Source organism: Lathamus discolor, chromosome 2 (assembly GCF_037157495.1).
Source record: "Lathamus discolor isolate bLatDis1 chromosome 2, bLatDis1.hap1, whole genome shotgun sequence".
NCBI classification, from domain to species: domain Eukaryota; kingdom Metazoa; phylum Chordata; class Aves; order Psittaciformes; family Psittacidae; genus Lathamus; species Lathamus discolor.
In genome coordinates this window covers 119,381,879-119,404,178 of record NC_088885.1, presented here as the reverse complement: position 1 = coordinate 119,404,178, position 22,300 = coordinate 119,381,879, and the positions used below count along the sequence as shown (strand labels likewise).

Sequence of the window (22,300 nt, the reverse complement as noted above, 5' to 3'; positions counted from 1 at the left end):
GGTCAGTGATACTTCCAGGCGCCAAGTGGAGCTGCTTTATTTTTTGTTTTCCTGCGAATAACATCTGTTTGAGGACTCTGCTCCCTTTCCTGGACTGAAAGAGGTATTTTGTGTCATTATTGTCTCTTCTTTGAAAGCTGGTATGGGATTGGGAAAAAATAACTCGGGGCAGGCTGTCAAAGCAGATGTGCAGAGAGGTGGTGGGTTTCTCTCTCCCTCCCTTTGTAAGCAGAGTTTAGGCAGTAAGGAGCCCCGGCCATTAGGATACAGTCTGACTTAAAATATGGAGGATGGGAAAGACAGGGTTAAAGTGTGGGGGTGGATCTGAGCTGTTTCCCGTCTGATTTGTTTCTCCGTGTAATCTCTGGAAGTGGAGGAAAACTTTCCTTGTGCACCTGGGGGAGCAGCACTTGCCCATTACACAGTGAGATGTAAAACTTGTAACTATTTAATATGAATGTGGCTTGCTCAAATCTCTGTTTTGCAAGTTACAGTTCCCATCCCAGCAGAGCTCCCCTTAATACATACGAGTCTGAGAGGTCTTAATGTCTGGTGTCTGTGACAGCACTTCTGTTTCGCTCCCTCCTCCCTCCCTCCAGGTACTCACCACCTGCTGTCAGCACTCTCCTACCGGTCTCTCTCCTGCCCCTATGGGTGCTCCGGTGCAGATTTTCCGGGAAGAGCTGGACTCCACCTGCTCCCCGGGGTCCTGTCGTCCCCCCAGCACCAGCAGCAGCTGGCTCCTGGGCTGGGCAGACTATGACAGCAATGCTACCGGGGTCTTCGGGGATGCCCAGCACAACCACACCAGCATCTCTCCTGCCATCCCCATCATCATCACTGCTGTCTACTCGGTGGTCTTTGTTGTCGGCTTGGTGGGAAACTCTCTGGTCATGTTTGTCATCATAAGGTAAGGGGCTTTGGAGTACCTGTTGGAAGAGGTGCAAATGGCCGCCCCTAAATTTGGCAGGGTGAGGGAGGGAGTACTTTATGGAAGCACTCAGGGTGCGCATACATGAGTAGCTGGGAAAAAACAAGCGGAATGACCCAAACCGTTTCAGTTACGGTGGGTTTGGCTGGACATGCGGGTAAAGACAGGAGGAGAAAGCTGCTTAAAAGTGATCAATCCTGCCGCCTGCGCAAAGGAGGTTCGTGCCCCGGCGCTGCGTTCAACGGGTGCCCTCTAGGGATCAGAGGCTGCTTTATCCGAGGAAAAGCTCCAGTGGAGGAAGGAAACTTCTCCAAGGCAGTATTTTCCCCCCGTGAGGAGACCCGGAGGGATGGCTTATATGTCTAGTTGTGTCGATACATTGCTGCCTTGTCACTTTGCTTAAAAAGATGGGGAAAAAAGGAAACGATAAAGACAGGTGGAAATGCATAATGTAAAGCAAGGGATGTTTTTTCTCTGCCGAGTGGTATTTAACTCCAGTTGTCATTGTCGAATTGAAGAAAGCAAAGTATTGTTTTTCAGGAAGCTAGAAAAATCCGTATGTCTGTGTTAGGTTTTCATATTAAACCACTTAATGAAATGCACCAGCACTTACTCTTGCACTTATACTTGTGTACTGGTGTTTATTTTATCTTGCACTATGATTTCTTTCTCCTTTTGTCCTTTACATTTGCAATTTATAAAGATGTTTGGACAGTGTTCATCAGCATGGTGATGATGAATAACAGAGGGGGCTGAATATGCAACTTTTTGGACTCTTGTTTCACAGTCTATTTGAATCCTGCAAAAAAGTTCTGTAAAAAATAATTGTGGAGTATTCGTGGCTCAAGTAAAATCAGCTTGTACAACAAAAGAAAAATTGAGGTGTCTTGTTAGTAAAGGTATCTTGTTAGTAAAGCATGCATGGTAATGGTCAAGCAATTGCAGGATGGTGAAGTAAGTGTCAGACTTGATATAGGTGGAAGTTAACTAGAAGCAGTGGAGTTGTTGATGAGGTACTTAATGAAAGATGAGTTATAACCAGGTGAATACTCTTGAATAATGGGAATAAATTCCCCCTTAACAGTCAGTGCGATAAATAGAGATGCCCATGTCATCACTTGGAGAAACTGGTTTGCTCCAGCTTTGTGATGCTGAATTTTTATACCCTTGCATGCCCTTTAGCCCTTCATTCGGAGTAGAGATTTTGTTTTTGTATTTCTCTTGCAAGAAGAGAGGCTCCATACTTGACACACACAGCTGCAAAGGCAGAGTTTTGCTAAGCCATCAGTCACTGACCATGATAATTGATTAACTGCTCTAGCAGTGGAAATAAATTCAGACTTAGCCAGAGCCCTAAAAGTTAACGTGCATGGGTTATACTGGTGCATATTTATTTACAGGAAAGAAAAAAAATCTTTCCTGTTACCCTTTTAAGATTATTTTTATGAGGGTCAGGCTAGCTATGGCTTGTTCTCTAGTTCCTACATTAGCCTTTTGCTTCAGTTTCCTCTTGATTACATGACCAAACAACATGGCAACATGGCCTGACAAACCATGTCTCAGGAGACCTGGATTCTTCTCTTGGTTTTAATACCAAGCTTCAACACTTTTTCCTGTCATGACAAGGTCCCTTCATGACCCTGTGAGTTGGATTCATCACATGTGAAATGGAGATACTGGTGCTCAATTTCTCTAAACACACTTAGATTTGAAAGCCAAAGCCCAATCATTAAAAATCATAACAGAGCAAGACCAGGACTATTGTAAGCACCCCAGACTCCTCAGGCACCTTGAAACTGGTTGTTTTTAATGTGCAGAAAGACCTCTGTGTGGAATGCGCAATGCAACCTGCACTCTTTGCAGTCAGCTCTTGTGGTGTGGGTGTCTGCAGGAACCCTCCCTGTGTTCACATCAACTGTGAGGCATGTGCACCAGTCCCAATGGCTCTGCCGTCAGGCCAGCAGCCAGCCAGGTGGGCTGACAGTGCCTGTCTCACACTGAGCCATGGCACATGGGATGGAATGCTGTCCTGTGGCTACTTCTTTCCCTGGGAAGGAAGTAAGAGAGAAAGAAGGCATCACATTGCCTCTTGCACCGGTGGGAAATGCAGACACTATGTGGGAAACACAGTCCTCCTATAGAGAAGGAGAGGAGCCATGAAATGAGTTTGTAGAAACCAGGTGAAGTTATCTGACTCACCTGAGTAACATTATACTGCTACATGTGTCTTGGCATGATCAGAACCTATCTCAACCCAAACCTTTTCTTTTGAGATTACCTTACCTCTGAGGTCTTAGAAGATATTTCTGCAGGTGAAATAGCTGGCTGAAATTGCCAAATAAAATTGCTTGTCCTCAGAAGCAAAAAGTATTTTTCCTCTCTTCCTCCTCCCTTTTGACTTTATTTCTCTAAAATTTAGTGCTGGTTTTAAAGAAAATCATACTTGTAACAGCTGGAGGGGAAGAAGACTTTTCTGACTACAGTTAGAGCTTTAACTATGGATTTGCCCTTATCAAAACCACAAACATACTCTGCTGAAAACTCTGGGAGATGCTGACTCTTACTGACTCCAGATTCATTTATTCTATAGAAGTATGATACCCTTATTGTTCCTGAAGACATTTACTGAGAGCAGCTGCTGTCATCATGATTGTAAATAACCAATCCTGTATTCCTTTTAAAGGTATCTTTCAAGTTTCCAGTGAACTGAATAATTTTCTACATTCAAAAATGGTTTCAACAAGAGGCTGTGTCACAGATATGTAGATTGATTCCTAAGGGAAAAGAGAAAGCTTCTATTCCTCTGTTTAGTTTAATGTTGAAGAAAAAATATAACTAATAATACTAATAATACTAATAATGAACAGAGTGGCATCTTATGTAGCACGAAGAGTCTATTAAGAAACGTGATATAAAATTGTCTCCTTTCCAGATTGTCTTCAAATCTTTTCCATAATTTATTCCAAGCAAGAATGAATATATAAAAAATTAATATACAAAAAAGACATTGATTCAATAACTTGGTTTAAATCAATAACAGATTTTGATTACATCAAAAGATTACTTGTTAATTTGCTTTAAATCATTGCTCTAATTTTATTAAATTGTACTTGGAAAGAATATAGTTCTGAAATGAAAAATGAAGCTCCGGAAGAGTCGACCTAAGTGGATTACCTGTCCCTTATTGCTTGCAGTCATTACGATTTCATTCTTTTATGAAATCAAAGGTTGGGCTTCTAAAAGTAAAGGCCGAGCTGTACTACACTTTGTGAAGTTTATGTCTTTTTCCCTTTTTTTACCAGATCATACAGTTAACACCTTTTTATTATCAGTACAGAGGTGTCAAATGGATTGATAACAATTCATCACAGAACCCCAAAGAGCATCTGGCCTTACCTTACTAAATGGAGGTCATTTTGGTAGATTCTCCAGGGTTTGGCCCAACTGGAAATGATTTTCATCACAAGTTTAAAGACTGATCATTACCAACGGCTTTTAGAGATTGCACAAAGACCAGTATAACAGGAAACATGGAAAAGGGCAAGTTTATGAAACAGTATTGGTAGATGGACAAGCACAGCACATTTGAACACAATGGGAATGTTTCTAACATTTTTAATATTCTGTTAGACAGTAAGTAAGGGAGACTTGGGGTTTATAAGCTGACAAGAAACCCAACATGAATTCCCAAATATGTTGCTGTGATAAGAAGAGCTGATACTGAAAAAGCAGAGAGAGCAGAGGAAAGGCTTGGAAAAAGTATTTACTAGAGGCAGTATTAGAGAGAGGCTATAGCTGATAGTGAGTAAAGCGTTTGGCTTCTGAGAAGTAATTTGGTATCCATACAGACACTTCTGCTGGGCTAGCATCCAGGTAGCCATTTATTTCAAAGAAAGACATAACTAGAATCCCTGCCTGGAAGAAAAACAAATTACAGGAACCCATTTGAACTGGCTGAAAGTGAAAACTTAGAAGAACTTTCCAGTTTGACTGCTGGCAAGGCAGAAGGTTTGAGATTGCTTGTCCTCTGTCAGAGAGTGGTGGGGAAGCTCATGCTCCTGGGAGGAGTGGGGAGCCTTAATTTCATTTTTCCTGAGAGAGGATTTTGAATTTGCTGAAAGGGTGTTGGGGCAAGAAATGCTTAACTTGGTGATTTGGATTGCCTGGGATGCACTAAGATCAAGGGAAGATAATTTTCCTGGATACTTACTCTCACTGCCTGTTCAAACTGTGATTAGTTTGTCCCTTAAGTTGGATTCTCTGAAACAGATTGGCTCCCAAGGAGAGTTTTGATTTCAGTTATATTTTGCTTCCTAAAGGCAAAGCATCCAGGAGAACTTTGATAAACATTGCTTCTGGGAAATTTACTTCATATCTGTTTTTGGTTCTTCCATCCATAAAAATCATATGATAATTCTTGCAAAGTGTGGACTCTGTGCTCTTCTCCTCAGGGAAGACTGTGCTTTGTTTATTGTTAAAGTGCACAATAGAAAAATATTTTCACCATGGAAGCTACCAGCTGTGCTGCTCAGTTGACTATGTCTTAAAGTTTCCTGCCTTTCAGTTGAATTATCTCCCTTGGGAATGTGTGTGCTCAGCTGGCCTGTGCTCTGGGCTTCTCTGAGGCAGGTGAGGAAAACAAATGAATACATAAAGTCCAAAGAAAGCCTTCCAGCTGCCTCCTAAGAGGAACTGATGACTTTTCCCTGAGCTGCCTCACTTCTGATATATTCATTTGTTGCCTACCACATAATCCTATAGCTGTGATAGAGTGAGGTCCCTTGTCTCTCATTCAACTTTATTACAGGAGTGCTGACCAGAGATTCAGGTCTCTACATATCCAAGTGAGTGAGTCTCTAATATCCGAGCGAGTAGTTGTTCTATAAACCACTCCCAGCAGTGGCAGTTATCCAGTGGCAAAATGGAGACCAAGCACCTTGTTTTGAGAACAACGGTGGCACCCACAACCCAAGCCCTCTGTGTGAGAGATTTCTGAATTCTTTCCTTATTTCCTTCCTGCAGAAAAAATCTAGGGGAAGCAAATGTTAAATAACATTTGTCCGCTTCCAACCAGCCTCTGCATACAGCTAGCTGCAGAGATCAGAGCCTCTCAAAAGAGCAAGAAAGAAAGTAAGATCCTGAAAAAATCCTCTAGAGCCTCTATCCCCAAAGGCAACAATGGGATTTGTTCTCTTTGCCAGGCAATGTCTGTCCTACTCATTTCCCTCTCCCACAAACACATATGAAGCTCTTTGCTAAGGTTGCTCATGGAATCATAGAATAGCTTGGATTGGAGAAGATCTTCAAAAGTCATCTAGTCCAAACCCCCTGCAATGAGCAGGGACATCTTCAACTAGATCAGGTTGTTCAGAACCACATCCAGCTTGGCCTTAAATGAATCCAGGAATGGAACATCTACCACGTCATGTCCTTCATGAAAAAAACCCAAACAAATCCAAACCTTCCAAGAAATAAGAACAATGGAAAGTTGGATGTTAACAGAGACAGACTCAGCACTCGCCAGGACAATGTGTGTGTCACAAGTAAGAAAGATTAGGATAGGCTGTGTAACACCCTGGGAACTCCCCGCAACATGGCTGACCAGTCACTGGAAAACATTTGCAGCAACATAAAGATTCTCAAGAGACAGAGTCAGCTGCTTGACAAGGTTTAGGTTCATGTTACCTACCAATAGAGGTCAAAAAATTAGGTACAGAGTCTAAGCTAATTGTCTAGGCTCTCAATAATATTGGACATGCTGGTTTTTGATAAAGAACTGATTTTGTAAAATTCTGCATTCTCACTGTTTCAGTTTAAGCCACAATAAATCACAGCACCTTGTAATTTCTCTGAGCTCTCCTACCAAAATCATAGAAGCAAAAATGTTGCAGTACTGCTGTTTATAACATTAAGCATATATCTTCAAAAAGATGCTCTTAAGCTTACATAAAAATATTTCCCTTATCATAAAAGGAGAAAAATAGTTTGTTGTGGTTTTTTTTCTTTTTTTTTTTTTTTGTGGGGTTCTTTTTTTGTTTGTTTGTTTGTTTTTGTGAATTTTTATTAATTTTGGCCAGGGTAGATGTAGACTTGAACTCTAATTCAGAAGATATTTTGTTAGCTCAAGAAGGAAAGCTTCCACATCTAACCTAAATCTGCAATATCCTGTGTAAACGCAGTTTATGGCTAGTTCAGAGGAGTAATAGTAGTGGTAAATTGTCAGGATTTTAATGATACCTTTCGACATTCAAGGAGATTATGTTCCTGGGGAGAATAAAAGACAAGATCATGCTTTTCTTCTTTAAGCTGCTTAAAAATAGGCATCTAGAAGTGCTTATTAGGAAAGAGAATTCTACTTCAGGAAACTACTTTGTAGGAAATGTACAACTTTGTGTGGGCTCCTAGCAATTTTCATGTTAAAGACAGGCAATCTTTAAATGTGTGCAATAACAATGTAAGTCTTGAGGTTCTCCTCCCCCTCTACTCAGCCTTGGTGAGGCCGCATCTGGAATATTGCGTCCAGTTCTGGGCCCCTCTGTTCAAGAAGGACAGGGAATTGCTTGAAGGAGTCCAGCGCAGAGCCACAAAGATGATTAAGGGAGTGGAACATCTCCCTTATGAGGAGAGGCTGAGGGAGCTGGGTCTCTTTAGCTTGGAGAAGAGGCGACTGAGGGGTGACCTCATCAATGTTTACATGTAAAGGGTAGGTGTCAGGATGATGGAGCTAGGCTTTTTTTCAGTGATATCCAGTGATAGGACAAGGGGCAATGGGTGTAAACTGGAACATAGGAAGTTCCACGTTAACATCAGGAAGAACTTCTTTACTGTAAGAGTGACAGAGCACTGGAACAGGTTGCCCAGGGGGGTTGTGGAGTCTCCTACACTGGAGATATTCAAGGCCCGCCTGGACAAGTTCCTGTGTGATGTACTGTAGGTTACCCTGCTCTTGCAGGGGGGTTGGACTAGATGATCTTTTGAGGTCCCTTCCAACCCTTGGGATTCTGTGATTCTGTAAAGTTTTCCAAGGTCCTGTCTACTGTTAAATTATGGCTGTTGTTCAAAATGTAGTAATAACATATAGCCCAATGTGAACATACAAACTGCAGCATACTTCTACATTCTTTAAATTACCTCAATCTTAGTTTCATATTAGCATAAACCTTTTCTTTTGAATTATGAAGATCCAAAAGATAGCTGAATCATCTTTTTGATATGGTATGTTTGGAATAGATCTTCCTGGGTTGTTCTTTTATTTTTATTTCCCCCCAGCTGTTCTGATGCAGTATTATACTGAGTGTGCCCTGAATATAGCCTTGAGATTTAGAGCTTCCTGGACTAAGATTTTCAGCTGCTTGATCTCCATATACTTTATTTAGAGGAACCTAGTGGAACAGAGCCTGCATCCTGCTGATAGGTGTTTTCGCAATTTGCTGTTAGATGCGCTTTAGCTTTCATTTTCATTCACTGACTCACGTATCTGCCAAAAATATGTGTTTGTTATACCTCATTGTATTCTTGCTTTTGTACTTTCACTCTGCTACTGCAGAATGTTGTAGCATATTTGTTAGTTTTGTTCCCTTCTCCATCCCTCATTTTATACTAGAGGGAAAATTTTAGCCTTTTACAGTTACAAGAAAAAAAGTTGCCCAAAGCTTCCTTCTCGCCTTTTATTAACTTTATTAGCTATGGTGTACTTCAGAATCATACTCCTCTCCTGCACCTGAGATAATAACTTTAAAGGGCTCTACTAGCAGATTTCATAATGCATTTTGGTTTTTGTCTTTTTGTTTTATGTTTTTTTCTTCTAAAAGCATATGAGCTCCTCAATAGCATGCTTCCTTCTTCTCTTACCACAATTTCCTTAATGAGCTTAGGCTGGAGATGTGATTTCTTCTTTTATACCATCTTAAAAAATTGTGCTAATTAAATTCTACTCCAGAAGGAAAAGTACAGTAATGATGAGTCAACTGAGAGAACGGGAAAATTTTCTAAGGGACAGTTGAAGCCAGTCTCAAAGAACTTTCAATTCTTGGAAAGTGGACTTAGCCTAAATTGTGATAATTTTGAAATTTTTATATTTGGCACATAAGTATGCATCATTTAAAAATTGCTCCTTAAAAATTCTCATTATATAGCCATAAAAAAAATACACCCAAACAAAAGCTTTATTTTTCATCTTACCTGTTTTTCTGCAGAGTTTCCATGCATTTTCCAGTTATTTAAAGTCTACAGAGGCTTGAGGTCTGCTTGTAGTTTGACAAACAGTCTTGAGATCTACCAACAGCTTAAGTCACCAGAGGCTGTTCTTCGTCTTGAAATTAGATTATAGTACCTGATTTAAGAGGTAACTTTCATTCTTACGTGGTACTGAAAAGTTGTCACCTTATTATGAAATTCTAGTATTTAAAAAAATCATTTTCTAGATATGGGATTTCCCATGAGCAGTTGATACAACAATGATTTATAGCTGTTTTAGTTGTCTTGAAAGTAATATCCCAAAGATGCTAAAAAAATGTTTGTCATTAATTACCACTGTGCCATATATGCTGTAGCTATGTTCAGGTTTCCTCTGTATCTTCTACTAGACTAATTAAAGCAGACAGCAGTATCTTTTTCCTTAAATGAAATTCAAAGCACATAAAATATTGCCTCCTATATTTTGGTGCAATCGTCAGAGTTGTAGAAAAGCAGTTAAATCCCTCATCTCATGTTCAAGTCAGGACTCTGTCAGGGTCTACTTCAAAGTGTCCAACAGCAAGAGCAGTCACTACCTTACTTTAACTGGACTTTTGATTAAGCACATATCTTCAGAGCCATGAAGGCATTTAATAACTTTTAGGTGTTTAATTAAAAACATTGGAAGGAGTTTGGATGATTGAGTCACATTCTCGAAGGCATTTCTAAATTTTATGAAATTCTAAATGAATGTATGATTTAATCTCTATTGCCTAACAACTTCTGAAGCCAGTATCTCATTTACATGGAAGCCAATGCTTTCAGGTGAAAGTAATCAAGATATTTATGTTACTGTGTGAGAGAGCTTTAAGGTTGCATCATTAAAATGTGCTTGGACTTAGCATTGCTGAGGCTAACAAGTGCACCCTTCATCCCTGAGTTAGGCACATATGATCCTTCTGCAGAGCTTGGGAGAAATAACTACCTAAAGGTAATAATGCATTTATTGGAGCAGTATCTGTTGGTCTCCTTCCTTCTTGTTCAAAGCCTGGCAGAGAAGGAGTCAGGTGCCTGCTCTAGCTCAGAGTGTGAAGTGCAAGGAGACACTGTGATCTGTGAACTGGGGTGGATTTGAGCAAAGCCTGGGACTGACAGGCTTGTGAGCTGTGAGGAATGCACACAAGGTGCACCAAAGTTGGGATTGTTATGTACAAATGTGCCCCTGAAATGAGCCAAATCATTCGCAGGGCCTTAAGGGAGCTATCGCACACTGTAGGGTTTTCTTTTCCCAGTTATATTTTCTATCCCATGTACAGCTTTGATTTGTTTACATTGGAAGTTGTCTAAATTCTGGTACTGGGATGACTCCATGTTTCTTACTAACTGTGAATGACAAGACGTCCTTCCTGTTGGATAAATAGTAGTGAGGAAAATTAATTTTCTTATATGTGAATGCATTGCATAGTAAAAAAAATCAGAATTGCTTGCTTTACATGCACAACATAAGTAGTGCAGGTACAGAAAATGTGCTTTATGTTGCAGGTTCAAGAATTTGAATTTTGAAGTTATGTAATAATCCTAGTACTGTTTTACAGAGGGTCTTTCCTATTCTGCCACTGTGAGGTTGGGGGTACAAGAGAAAGGGGTACTGAGAAAATAAGGTATACATGGCCACAGAGTCATGCAAACGAAAGAGTTGTATTAAGGTTGTAAGGAACAGGAAATGCCAGATATAAAGACTTTCAGATAGTTGTTCTTTTCAGGGCTGATGAAATCCTCTCAGTTGTTTATCATTACTTTTCTGATTTTCTTTAAGGAAAAAAGGTCAAAATAATTCCTTGATACATGAAAGCAAACTTTCCCTATCCAAACCCTTGGGCAAGTTTTTAAAGACCTAGAGAAGCAATGATTCAGAAGAGCTACTAGTTACTTCACCTCCGCTTATCACAGGCTATTGCATTTTATTCAGGTATTCCTATATTGAGTTTAGCAACTTGTATTTGCCTGAAGCACACCCTTTGCAAAGTAGCAGACATTGATTTGGAGACATCAAAAGGTGGAAAAAATTAGTCCTTTCTTGTGTAATTTTTCCCCAATAATAATAATCACCTTAGCTATTAGGAAAAATCTGTCACTGTTTCTGAGTTGAGTTTTCTGGCTTTGACTTTGACATATCTGTCCTTGTTATGCTTTTCTCTGTAGTCTGAAAGAGCTCTTCAGTACCTGCTATTTTCTTCCTGTGGAGGTCTTCAGACACTGTAATCAAGTCACCTCTTGGTGTTTTTTTTTGATAAAATAAATGTGCTGAGCTCTTTTAGTTACTTGCAGGAAGAATTCTCTCTATTCCTTTCACTTTTGTGGCAGTTTTTATGCATCTATTCCTAATTTTCATAGGCTTTTTTTTTTTCCAATATGAATAATTCAAAATATCATCAGCGGTGTCCATAGAAGATCACGTTCCTACTACTCCTTTTCAGACATTTAATGGAAATAAGCCCATTTTAGAACAGATTTGCAATCTGAATGTTCAGTGAGTTTTTGTTCAGTCTTATATTTGTTTCTTCTAGCTATGTGCTCTCATATTTGTGTTGGAAAGGTGCCTTACGGGCTATGATATGAACTACAGGATGGACTGCCACCTCTGTTGAGAAGGTTGATCTGGGAGGGTGCAGAAGCCCAGCTCTGATGGGCAGATGACTCCTTGTGCTCTCTGCCTTTGATCTTGGAGAAGCTTAAAGTGGGGCAGAGGGAGTCTGGACCATTGGGGGTCACACCATCAATGTAGCTTTTGTTGCTGCTTCCCTTTGGCTGTCTTTGCTCAGAGATTTCTGATGCTTCACTTGAGCAAAGATGTGAGCCTGGGCAGGATATCTAGGTGAGAAAAGTTTAGTTTCTTTTCTCTCGGAGTTCCCTTTTCTATGTTTCAAACCAGCATCTGGTTTCATTTTATCCGTAAGTTGGAATTATAGTGGTTTAGAAAAACTGATGCTATTTTTAACATTTTGTGTTGGTCACAGAATGACATTTCTCCCCATATTTTAATTGAGCTACTTTACATATTGGGCACACTTTGTCAGCACTGCTCGAATTATTTTTATTTTTATTTTTTATTTTACACATCAACGTTAAAAAGGCAAATAGATACGTTGCTTTACATGTTCATCAGCTGAACCAATCAAATCTTATATTTCCACTGCAAATTAATGACATAGTAAAATCCAGCTAGGCATGTTTCCATGTGTGTTACATGTGCACATTTTAATGTGGGCACAAACCTACAAAATATGGGGCTGAAATGGTTTTCAGAAAGACAGTGTGCCATTAAGTGTGATAATAAAGTTAACAGCGATTAGCAAAAGTAACTAGTTGGGGTGAATCATTACAGAAAGGAGAATCAAGTGTGTCCTTATGTTAACAGGTTCTTCTTCACCCTTTGTATCCATAGTAGAGCTGGAGCAGTCCTCCATGCCTGGGGCACAGGCTGTCCCCCCCAGACTGCCATCGAGACAGAACAAAACAGGTTGCCATCTCAAAAAAACAGATCCTATTCATTTGTGTAGGCTGAGGCTTTTATCAGCTGGACAAAACAAGTGCTTCATTTTGATGAAATGAAAGGATGCAGAAAAAATATTGCTATAATAATTTTTTCCCCACTCTGACATCCTAGTTAAACAATACCCATCGTTTACATTAACAGTCACAAAAAAGAGAGCTGTGAAAAGCTGATGATAAGAAAGGAAGAGAAACTGCAAATGAAGGATCAAAGAAGGGAAATGAATAAAACTCATATATGCTCGCATTGTTGTAAGGAATTCGAGGAAGAGACTATCATACCAGAGGCACTCTGGCCTGGCAGATGTTAACAGTTAACATGGATTCTTACCAGAAAACGGGATAACTGGTCTTTCCACAAAACAAACCCATAAATCTCACAGTCAATGACAGTTAATTATAAGAAAAAAACCCTCAAAATACTTTGAACACTTGCAAATGTAGCGATGATACTTTCTTGTAGAAGGATTTAAGAAGATAGAAATGAAACCAGCATTCAGCTGACTAAATGTGTTCATATACCTGCTTTTGCCCGTGGTGAAGAGTTCTAACTGCTAACACAGGTACTGAGAGGCTGGTTCAAATGTGTTTATTATTATTTCAAGGGCTTTGTACGCATGTGCACTTCTATCAGAAATGACAGAAAAAGGCCCCTGTGTCAAAGCCTGACTGATAAACTGTGACATATTTGAATATGCATAATCATATTTTGAAGTAATAAAGCCTTACTTATTTTGTTCTTCAGGTACACAAAGATGAAGACAGCAACCAACATCTATATTTTCAATCTGGCTATGGCAGATGCACTAGTTACCACAACTATGCCTTTCCAAAGCACTGAGTACCTGATGAACTCTTGGCCATTTGGTGATGTGCTGTGTAAAATAGTTATTTCAATTGACTATTATAACATGTTTACCAGCATATTCACACTGACCATGATGAGTGTTGATCGATACATTGCTGTGTGTCACCCTGTGAAGGCTCTGGACTTCCGTACACCTCTCAAGGCAAAGATAATCAACATCTGCATCTGGCTATTGTCCTCATCTGTTGGTATATCTGCAATAGTTCTTGGAGGTACCAAAGTCAGGGAAGGTGAGTGTGAGCATTCAAAATCTAGTCTTTTTGTTTCTCAAATTGCATAAAATGTAGCTCTGAATATTGATTAAACTTGATTAATTCCTTCTTCAAAAAATTTGCCAAAATTCTGACATTTTGAAATACATTGTGGAACATTACAGTATAACATAAATTATTTAAGCTCAGATGCTTTGGCCAGCTAAAACAACAAAACACACTTCGAAGTTTGTCTAGTCTATCCTAGAGTTAGGCCATAAAAACCTACTAGCAGACAGCAAAGGGAAATCTGGAATTTGCTCACAGTGGACAGATCAAAGATCAATTTAGGATAAAAAATGAAATGTCAGCTTAAGGTGTTTTTTGTGAGAGTAGTTCTGATGAAGTTCCAAGAATAGAAACTAGATTGCTTGTTATTAGTATTAATATTAAAACTATCATTAGTATTAAGTCTTGTGAGCTTATTATCAACAAGCTATTTCACAGAACTTGATGGCATGGTGAAGAATGGAAAAGTCAGTAGCTGGAGAGAAAAAGCTATGCTAAGTGTCTCAGATTCTTGTTTATAAAGGGATGGGGATAGAAACTTGGAAAAGCTGAGAATAAGGATCAGTAAGGATCAGCGGAGGAACTGAGAATACAGACCATGCAGGGGAGCAACTGCAAGAACTTGAAGCCAATGAGCTCTGTATGCAAACTACCTGTAGGCTTTGCTTGAAATTTATAATCCATAAAGGACTGTGCATTTAGTCCCTGTAACTAGTGACTCATTACCAAAACTGCCTTGCTGCGGGGTTAATCTTGTTTTGAAAGCCTCCTTGAGAAGGAAAGTGGAGAAACATTATCACATACATATATACTTCATACCTACAGGCATGACTGCTGTGCAGGAGCACCTGTGTCTTCAGAAGTCTTGAGGACTCTTAATGATGTCCTTGGGTTCGGACCATCCTATTAGTGGGTGGCTTGGTAAAATACAAGATATGTATATTTATTTGCTGGTAGTCTTCTTTGAGATGTAAATAATAATTTGGAAAATTATTAATCATTTTCTGAATTAACAATCTTTTCTTGAAAGGTTTCACTTTACATAAGGACACTGTTTTGTTCATCAGAGGCAATAAATTCTGCACATGAAACTGTTTGGCATGGAACAGTGCAAACTAAACATTTCAGTAACAGCTGCTCAAGGGCTTATTGATTTGGCTGAAGAAGTATAGATTTTGTTCTTGCTGTTGGCCTTCTTGTGGGTAGGTGACAGGAGAGTCCTCTGCAAGCTCTTCTTTCAGCCCTTTGGGGGATCAAGTGTCCTGGTCTGCAATGCTGTAACTCTTCTCCCCAGTGAAGTTTTGACAGGCTGTATAAAACGTCTCACTTGAGAAACATTAGCTTCCAGGCATCAAGAATGGTTGTCTCACTACATGTTAGATAATGGCCATGGGACATTGTTTTGGCCCAGTGTTTTGTTGAAGCATGCTTGACTAGCAGAATATTCCTGCCATTCACTGTATACATCGCATTTAGATCAAGGGGCTTCTCTCAGGCCAGCAATGATTGAATGCCTCTGCCACACCATGTGTCAGGCAGCCTTTTTTTCCCCTCTTGAAACAGAGACTAGTAATGCCACAGCTCAGCTGGGCCAGAGAGAGTTGGAAATTATTAGCAAATGCTTGTCAGTTCCTACTGTTCAGCTCTGCTTGTCTGATCTAAGGTCTCCCTAGAGCATCTAGCACCTATTATCTTGTCTAGTGTGTTCATGAATTGCGCTGATAAATGCTGAAGGGGAAAAGCAAGGATCCTGCCTATGCCTGACAGCTGGAGTTTAGGACTGAAACTTCATGTTATGTTGGACAAAATAGTTGCTGTTTACACGATACAGGGCCTCTGCTGTATTCAGATTTAATCAACAGCTATACATCAAATGGAAAGTGATCAGATTTAAAGTTCTCACCCCATGCACAGTTACTCCGTTGTGTACTCACAGTACAGGATTCCTCCTAGTGATGTGCTTCTGGATACATTTTCCCTGGAGGATAAAATTTACATCAGTGTAAATATTCCCTCTCTGGAGTTAACAGAGCTTTTCTTGCTGAAGAATTGTTCACTTAAAAAAAATAAATAAACCAGAGGTGCTATTAGTATTCCCTGTAGTAGTACGAAGACTCCATTTGAATACAGAAGAATATGAATGCCTAAAGGTGACATAATTAGTAATGCAACTAACAGAAATAGATACCTTATGTCAAGATTAAAATGAATCTTAAATGGTAGCTCATCAAACACTTAAATATTTCCAGTAACGTACCATCTAGGCTGAAGTATTTTTTATGAAAGATATAAATATATTCAGAATATTTGGCTTTCAGAATGGAAAAGATCAGCATCAAATTTCAAGTACTCAGTTTGTGACGCTGTACTTAGTTCTGCATCTTTTCAGGCAACAGGGATACAATATAAATTGCATTTTAATATCTTCCAATGTTCCTGAAAATTATTATGACATTGTGCATTAAGACAGGGATCTTTGTTGATTATTTGCTGTTTGGAAACTGAAAAAAATATAGCTGGGTTCTGTACAATTCATAGCATTACATATATCGAGTGAAACACAGGAATATTAGTGAATTTAGAATAAGGTTTTCCACAGAAGGTAAACTGTAATGAGATGTAAGACAATCATTACATTTGTATTAGATAATTTGGAATTCTAAAATGCCATTGCCAACTACGAATTATATTAGAAGGTAGCAAGCATGACTTAATTATTTTGATAAATATATGAAATTATGTCAGTAGATGTGACAGAAGAGACAGTTTCCTCTGGGAGGGGGTTTCAGTGAGTAACTGGATGTGGTCCAGAGCAGCTGTCTCTGATCACACCCCACTTTTATCCAGAAGGCACATTGGGGTGCACCTTTTACTAGCCTACGTATTATAGCTGCATCCTGATTTATTGCCGCTGCTAGGCCATAACCTACTACAAATAACAGCAATAATCAATGTGAAAACTTTTTTGAAGATGATTGTTGACATTTCTGGAATAAAATTAAGTGAAAGCAACTACACTTACGAAAACCTAGATTATGAAGGATTTAGAAAAGTTGACTTTCAAGACCACATTAAGTCATACTTGTACTGTTAGCTTAGCATCTCCCGTCAGGCTTGAAATATATGCCTTTTCACTTTTCAGCTTTCAGAATCATCCATTAGTTATGTTTTTTGAAATGAAACCACAAAATGTTTAGCTTTGATTTGAACTTTTTTATTTGAATGTTTTAGCATATCACCCAGTAACAGCTTTCTGATATCTAACTGCAGAAATGTTTGTACGATGCCAAAATAATAACTTCCCCCCTAGCTGTTTTTCAAAACAAATTATCTGCAATATCATCTTGATATATGAAGCATTTCAGTAGCGGGGAAATATGTTTTGATGGAATTTTTCTAACTAGTTCTGCTGGAGACAGATATAAAAGAAGTGATGTGCAAGAGTATACCGAATCATTCCATCCTTAGATTCAATAAAAGCCAATACATAAGCATTTGTAGAGGAATGACAAAGTCAGTAGGGAAAATGAAAAAATCTAAAGAACAATGTAGTGCTCAAGAGGATAAAATATAAGCTATGATTCAGAGTGAAAAATCTGTCTGTTACCTTGACTTGACTTCAGTAAAGTTTGACTGCCAATAGGAGTTGTAAATTTACGCCTTCTCTTGCCTTGCCATTTATCTTGGTTTTTGGTTTTCTGTATGGTTTATATGCTGAGAGGATTCGATGAGGTCAGCAAGTGAAACCTTAAATGTTTCATTTCTTAGCAGTCTTCTGTCAGATAGAATATTTCTGGGACTTAAAACTGAGTGACAGCCTATGACTCTGAATCCCGGCAGGGGCAATCAGAAGGGAGTGTGCTGGTGTCAGGGGCTCAGACACTGCAGTCTCTGCGCAGGCTGAAGTTTCAATGACATGATCTGCAAAAAGAGCAGTTTCCATTTGATTCCATGCACACACACATTTTATTTAACTGAGAAGAAGCTGTTGTCAGGAAATAAGTTTTTCTGAAGGCAAGTACTTGCGTGTATCACACTTGCACTGAAGAAGGCACATGAGAAGAGATTATTACACAATTATCGTATATCAGCAAAATCTTCCTACGATCAAAACCTCATTCGGCTCCCACCATTCATGATACCAAAAATCTGTCTCCACCCACAGATAAGAACATATGCAGTTTGATAATAATGATGAGATTTCTACTCTGTTGAACATGGTACTCATTCTGGCTTTAAATGTCAATGAGATTCAGATGGAAGCATCTTTACAAATTTTTGGGTTTGTCTTCTGCAGTTTTATGTCTTCCCATGGGAAACAAATTTTACACAATTTATACATTTTAAAAAGCCCTTATCTCAATAATTTCTAGAGACAGCTGTATACAACCAGTTTCAATGGTAATTGAAAGTTTTTCTTGGAGTGATTTAATGATAACTCTGTTTATTAATGTCACATTACATGATAATCACTTCGCCTGGTTTATGCTATGATGATTAGATTATTTAGAATAATAATGAAGCAATTTTTTTTCCTTCTTTCATTCCCAGATACTGCTAGCACTGAATGCTCCTTGCAGTTTCCAGACAGAGATTACATGTGGTGGGATATCTTCATGAAAATCTGTGTCTTTGTCTTTGCATTTGTTATTCCAGTTCTCATTATAATTGTTTGCTATACTCTGATGATCCTGCGCCTTAAAAGTGTACGGCTTCTCTCAGGGTCCCGAGAAAAAGATCGAAACCTGCGCCGCATTACCAGGTTGGTTCTTGTGGTTGTGGCAGTTTTTATTATCTGTTGGACTCCTATTCATATTTTTGTGCTGGTTGAAGCCTTAGGGGATGTGTCCCACAGTACTGCTGCTGTATCCAGCTATTACTTCTGTATTGCTTTGGGTTACACCAACAGCAGCCTCAACCCAATCCTTTATGCTTTTCTGGATGAAAACTTCAAGAGATGTTTTAAGGACTTCTGCTTCCCCTTTAAGATGAGGATGGACAGGCAGACCACCAGCAGGGTCAGAAACACTGTGCAAGACCCAGCTTATATGAGGGAAGCAGATGGGACAAACAAGCCTGTATGACTAGTCGTGGAAATGTCATCTTACTGTCCTCAAGAGAGAGAAGAGTCCAACGACCTAGGACTGACACAGATTACAACTGCAGTTTGAACTAGATTCACCTACAAAGAAGTTTCTGGAGTTTTTCAGAAATACTAGTAGTTGGAACTAAAGCAAGTTTAGTATCAAGAAATAAGAACCTCTTGAAAATAAGATCAAATGAAAAGGACTTGGCTGACGGTCAGGTTTTGGCACCATGTTTGCTGTACTTGAGCAGGTACTAATACATGCTTTTGGGAAGACAGGAGGTGGTAGTGTTGCACCAGCTTATTCTGGATAAGGAAAGTTCTGGCCTTTCTCTTTACAATATGTGAGGTTATATCAAGCAACATCTGGTTGTAACACTGAGTTATGCCAGAAACTTCTGCCACACTGATGATTGCTTCTTAGCTATGTAGTTTGACAACTTGATTTGTCATACTCTTTTACAGTGAAGAGTGTTTAGGCTTCTGCAGAACAATGACAGAGCTAAAATCAATATTGTCGTCAACTAATATATCTGTAACATTTGTTTGTGCTGTGGAAATCCAATTTAAGCATGATCTGCCTACACACCAAAGTGATTTTATTGTATCTGTGTATGGTAAAGCATTTCGGCATTTAAAAATGTTGAGATTTAAGGAGAACTGTTAGTATAGTTTTAGCACGTATTCAGTCATCTGTGTGTAATGTTTTCTATGTGTTATTTTCTAAGATGATTGTATATTTATTGATTGCGAGTAATATAATATGCATTTTCAGATTGTATTTTGAACAGGAGGCTAGAAAACTTCAAATACTTCACTTGTTGCAAAACTGATGGAAAACTGCCACATTCACTACATGGGGTGAAATAATCAAATTCCATTTTCAATAAAGGAAACAAATAAACATACTTAAAAATAATGCTTTACTTCTTTTTCTGGACAATTTATAAGCAGATTAAAATAAATATTTGATGAATTAGAAACAAGTGAATTAGCACATGGATTAACTGGATTGATGCAAATGAAACAAAGAGTAAATATATTGGCTGCTTTAATGACACTTGATTGGAAAAGTTCATATTTTATTGATGATGATGCATTTTCTTTAGTGGAAAGAATTTAGTAAATTTATCTGTTTTCCTGAGAAGATGGAGATGCCAAGGCACAGCTACACTAATTACTGGCTTGCTGAAGGTATGTTTATGATAAAACTGAGCCTAACTTTTAGTCTGTAGTCTTTTTTATTTTAATTGTTATATATTACAACCCCCACCACTGCTACTACTGAAGTTTGGAGGAATGATCTCATTATCTTCACTGGGAACAGATCTGGGCACCAGACATCTTCCTGGTAACTTTGTTCTTTATAAAAAGTAATGACTGAGGTGGGTGTCTTCATTACATGGCAGATTTTCTCAGAAACACAGTCTGGTTTGGTCCTACTGGACCAAAAATCCTTTATGCACACCAACATAAATCATGAGATTTCCTCTTAGAATCATAGAATGGTTAGGGTTATGATCACCCAGATAAGGTCATCTAGTTCCAACCGCCCTGCCATGGGCAGGGACACCTCACACTATACCATGTTGCCCAGGGCCCTGTCCAACCTGGCTTTGAACACCACCAAGGATGGAGCATTCACAACTTCCTTGGGCAACCCATTCCAGTGCCTCACCATCCTTACAGTGAATGATTTCTTCCTTATATCTAACCTGAATCTCTCCTGTTTAAGTCTGAACCTGTTACCCCTTTTCCTATCACTACAGTCCCTAATGAAGAGTCCCTTTAGCATCCTCGTAGGTGCCCTTCAGATACCGGAAGGCTGCTATGAGGTCTCCATAGAGCCTTCTCTTCTCCAGGCTGAACAGTCCCAACTTCATACGGGAGGTGCTCCAGTCCCCTGATCATCCTCGTGGCCCTCCTCTGGACTTGTTCCAACAGTTCCATGTCATTTTTATGTTGAGGACACCAGAACTGCACACAATACTCCAAGTGAGGTCTCACAAGAGCAGAGTAGAGGGGCAGGATCACCTCCTTTGACCTGCTGGTCATGCTTCTTTTGATGCAGCCCAGGACATGCTTGGTTTTCTAGGCTGTGAGTTCACACTGCAAGCAGTAGCTTGCACTAGCTGCCAGCTTGTAGCTGGCAGTACAGTTCCTATGGAAATGCTGTAGAGATTCAACCCTCTGCATAATTTCCACATCCTTTATTGTTAATACAGTCATGTATAGCAAGTATTTTTATATGAGGTTGATAAATTCAGTGCTTCTACATTTATCTTGTGGTACCAAACCAATCCTGAACTGTCAGAGGTGCTCACAGCCTTTCAATGGTGCTGCTGTGTGGAGCAGAGCTGTAAGATTTAGGACATGTAATCTGGTGATTCACAAGCAGATGCTCTATTGCAATTATCTTTGTTAATATAAATATTCAAGATAATCCTTTCTGGACAAACCTAACACTTTCTGATTGTTTCTACATGATGACTGAATAGCTGACCTCAGGATACTTGATTCATCTGGGGAGATGAATGATGCTAACACAACTGATTGAGTCTAACTTCCTACTTTATCCCTCTTTCTTTCTTTTTTACATGCACACACCTTTCTAAATAAAGTTCTGACCTTTAAATGGTCATGAAAAGAGAATGTTTAAGGTTAAAATTGCCAAGACAAGGTATTTATCAAGTTAGGAGCAGAGAAACTGTGAAAGAACTAAGCCTTAATGAATTATTTTAATTTCAAATAACCTGTACTCTTATTCATGGTTTACCATTTGCATATGTATATCTGTGTTTTAATAGAATTATTACTCTATAGATTAGTGCAGTGCCCTGCATTGTAATGAAAAATCAGTATTCTTAATTGGTAAAAAGAATCTTTATAATTGTCCTTTTTTATGTGTGTGTGATTATGTTTTCAGTATGAAGACCATCTTCCCTATCATAGGGGGTGGAAAATATGAGATCCTGGCAATTTTTCTGCGCTATAGAAATCTTAGGCCTGTAAAGTGATATAAAAATATGTTGTAAAGATTTATTTCTTTCATGGAACATCGACACACAATTTAGTCTGGGTGCAGCAGAAAAGAGTCTTGGAGGTTTTCTTGTCAAATTAGGCGGTTTACCACACTTCATTGAACAGAAAAAGAAAGTTGGCCAATTGTTTTTTTAACAGCTGACAAAGCATATTAAAAAAATAAAGTAATGTTTTTGATCACTGAATCTGTTTCTAAATGATTAAATTCCCGTTGTTTTTTTAGCAGTTCCCAGGCTGGAATGACTTACAAGCAAACCCAATTATTCTCATAGGAACATGCATGGTGACTTTGGAAATCTGTATTTAAGCCTTGCAAAGCACCTCACTTTCAATGTAACTCAAGACTAATTACTTGCCTTTGCTCCTGTGTGGCCATTTATCTCCAA

The 22,300-nt window shown here is 39.0% G+C and overlaps 1 protein-coding gene across 1 annotated transcript; it reads left to right on the top strand.

Annotated features, from left to right (window-relative positions):
• The first annotated feature begins 650 nt into the window (after positions 1 to 650).
• On the top strand, positions 651 to 18,870 carry OPRK1 (opioid receptor kappa 1). Its single transcript, XM_065669364.1, has 3 exons — positions 651 to 910; positions 13,404 to 13,756; positions 18,338 to 18,870. The coding sequence occupies exons 1-3, from the start codon at positions 651 to 653 to the stop codon at positions 18,868 to 18,870; spliced, it is 1,146 nt and encodes a 381-aa protein (XP_065525436.1).
• Positions 18,871 to 22,300: the final 3,430 nt, after the last annotated feature.

Excerpts from the sequence above, each read along its gene's own strand:
- OPRK1 (XM_065669364.1), top strand. The coding sequence starts at position 651 with ATGGGTGCTCCGGTGCAGATTTTCCGGGAAGAGCTGGACTCCACCTGC. Across the intron at positions 911-13,403 it reads GTCATGTTTGTCATCATAAG|GTACACAAAGATGAAGACAG; the intron begins GTAAGGGGCTTT and ends TTTGTTCTTCAG. Across the intron at positions 13,757-18,337 it reads AGGTACCAAAGTCAGGGAAG|ATACTGCTAGCACTGAATGC; the intron begins GTGAGTGTGAGC and ends TTTCATTCCCAG.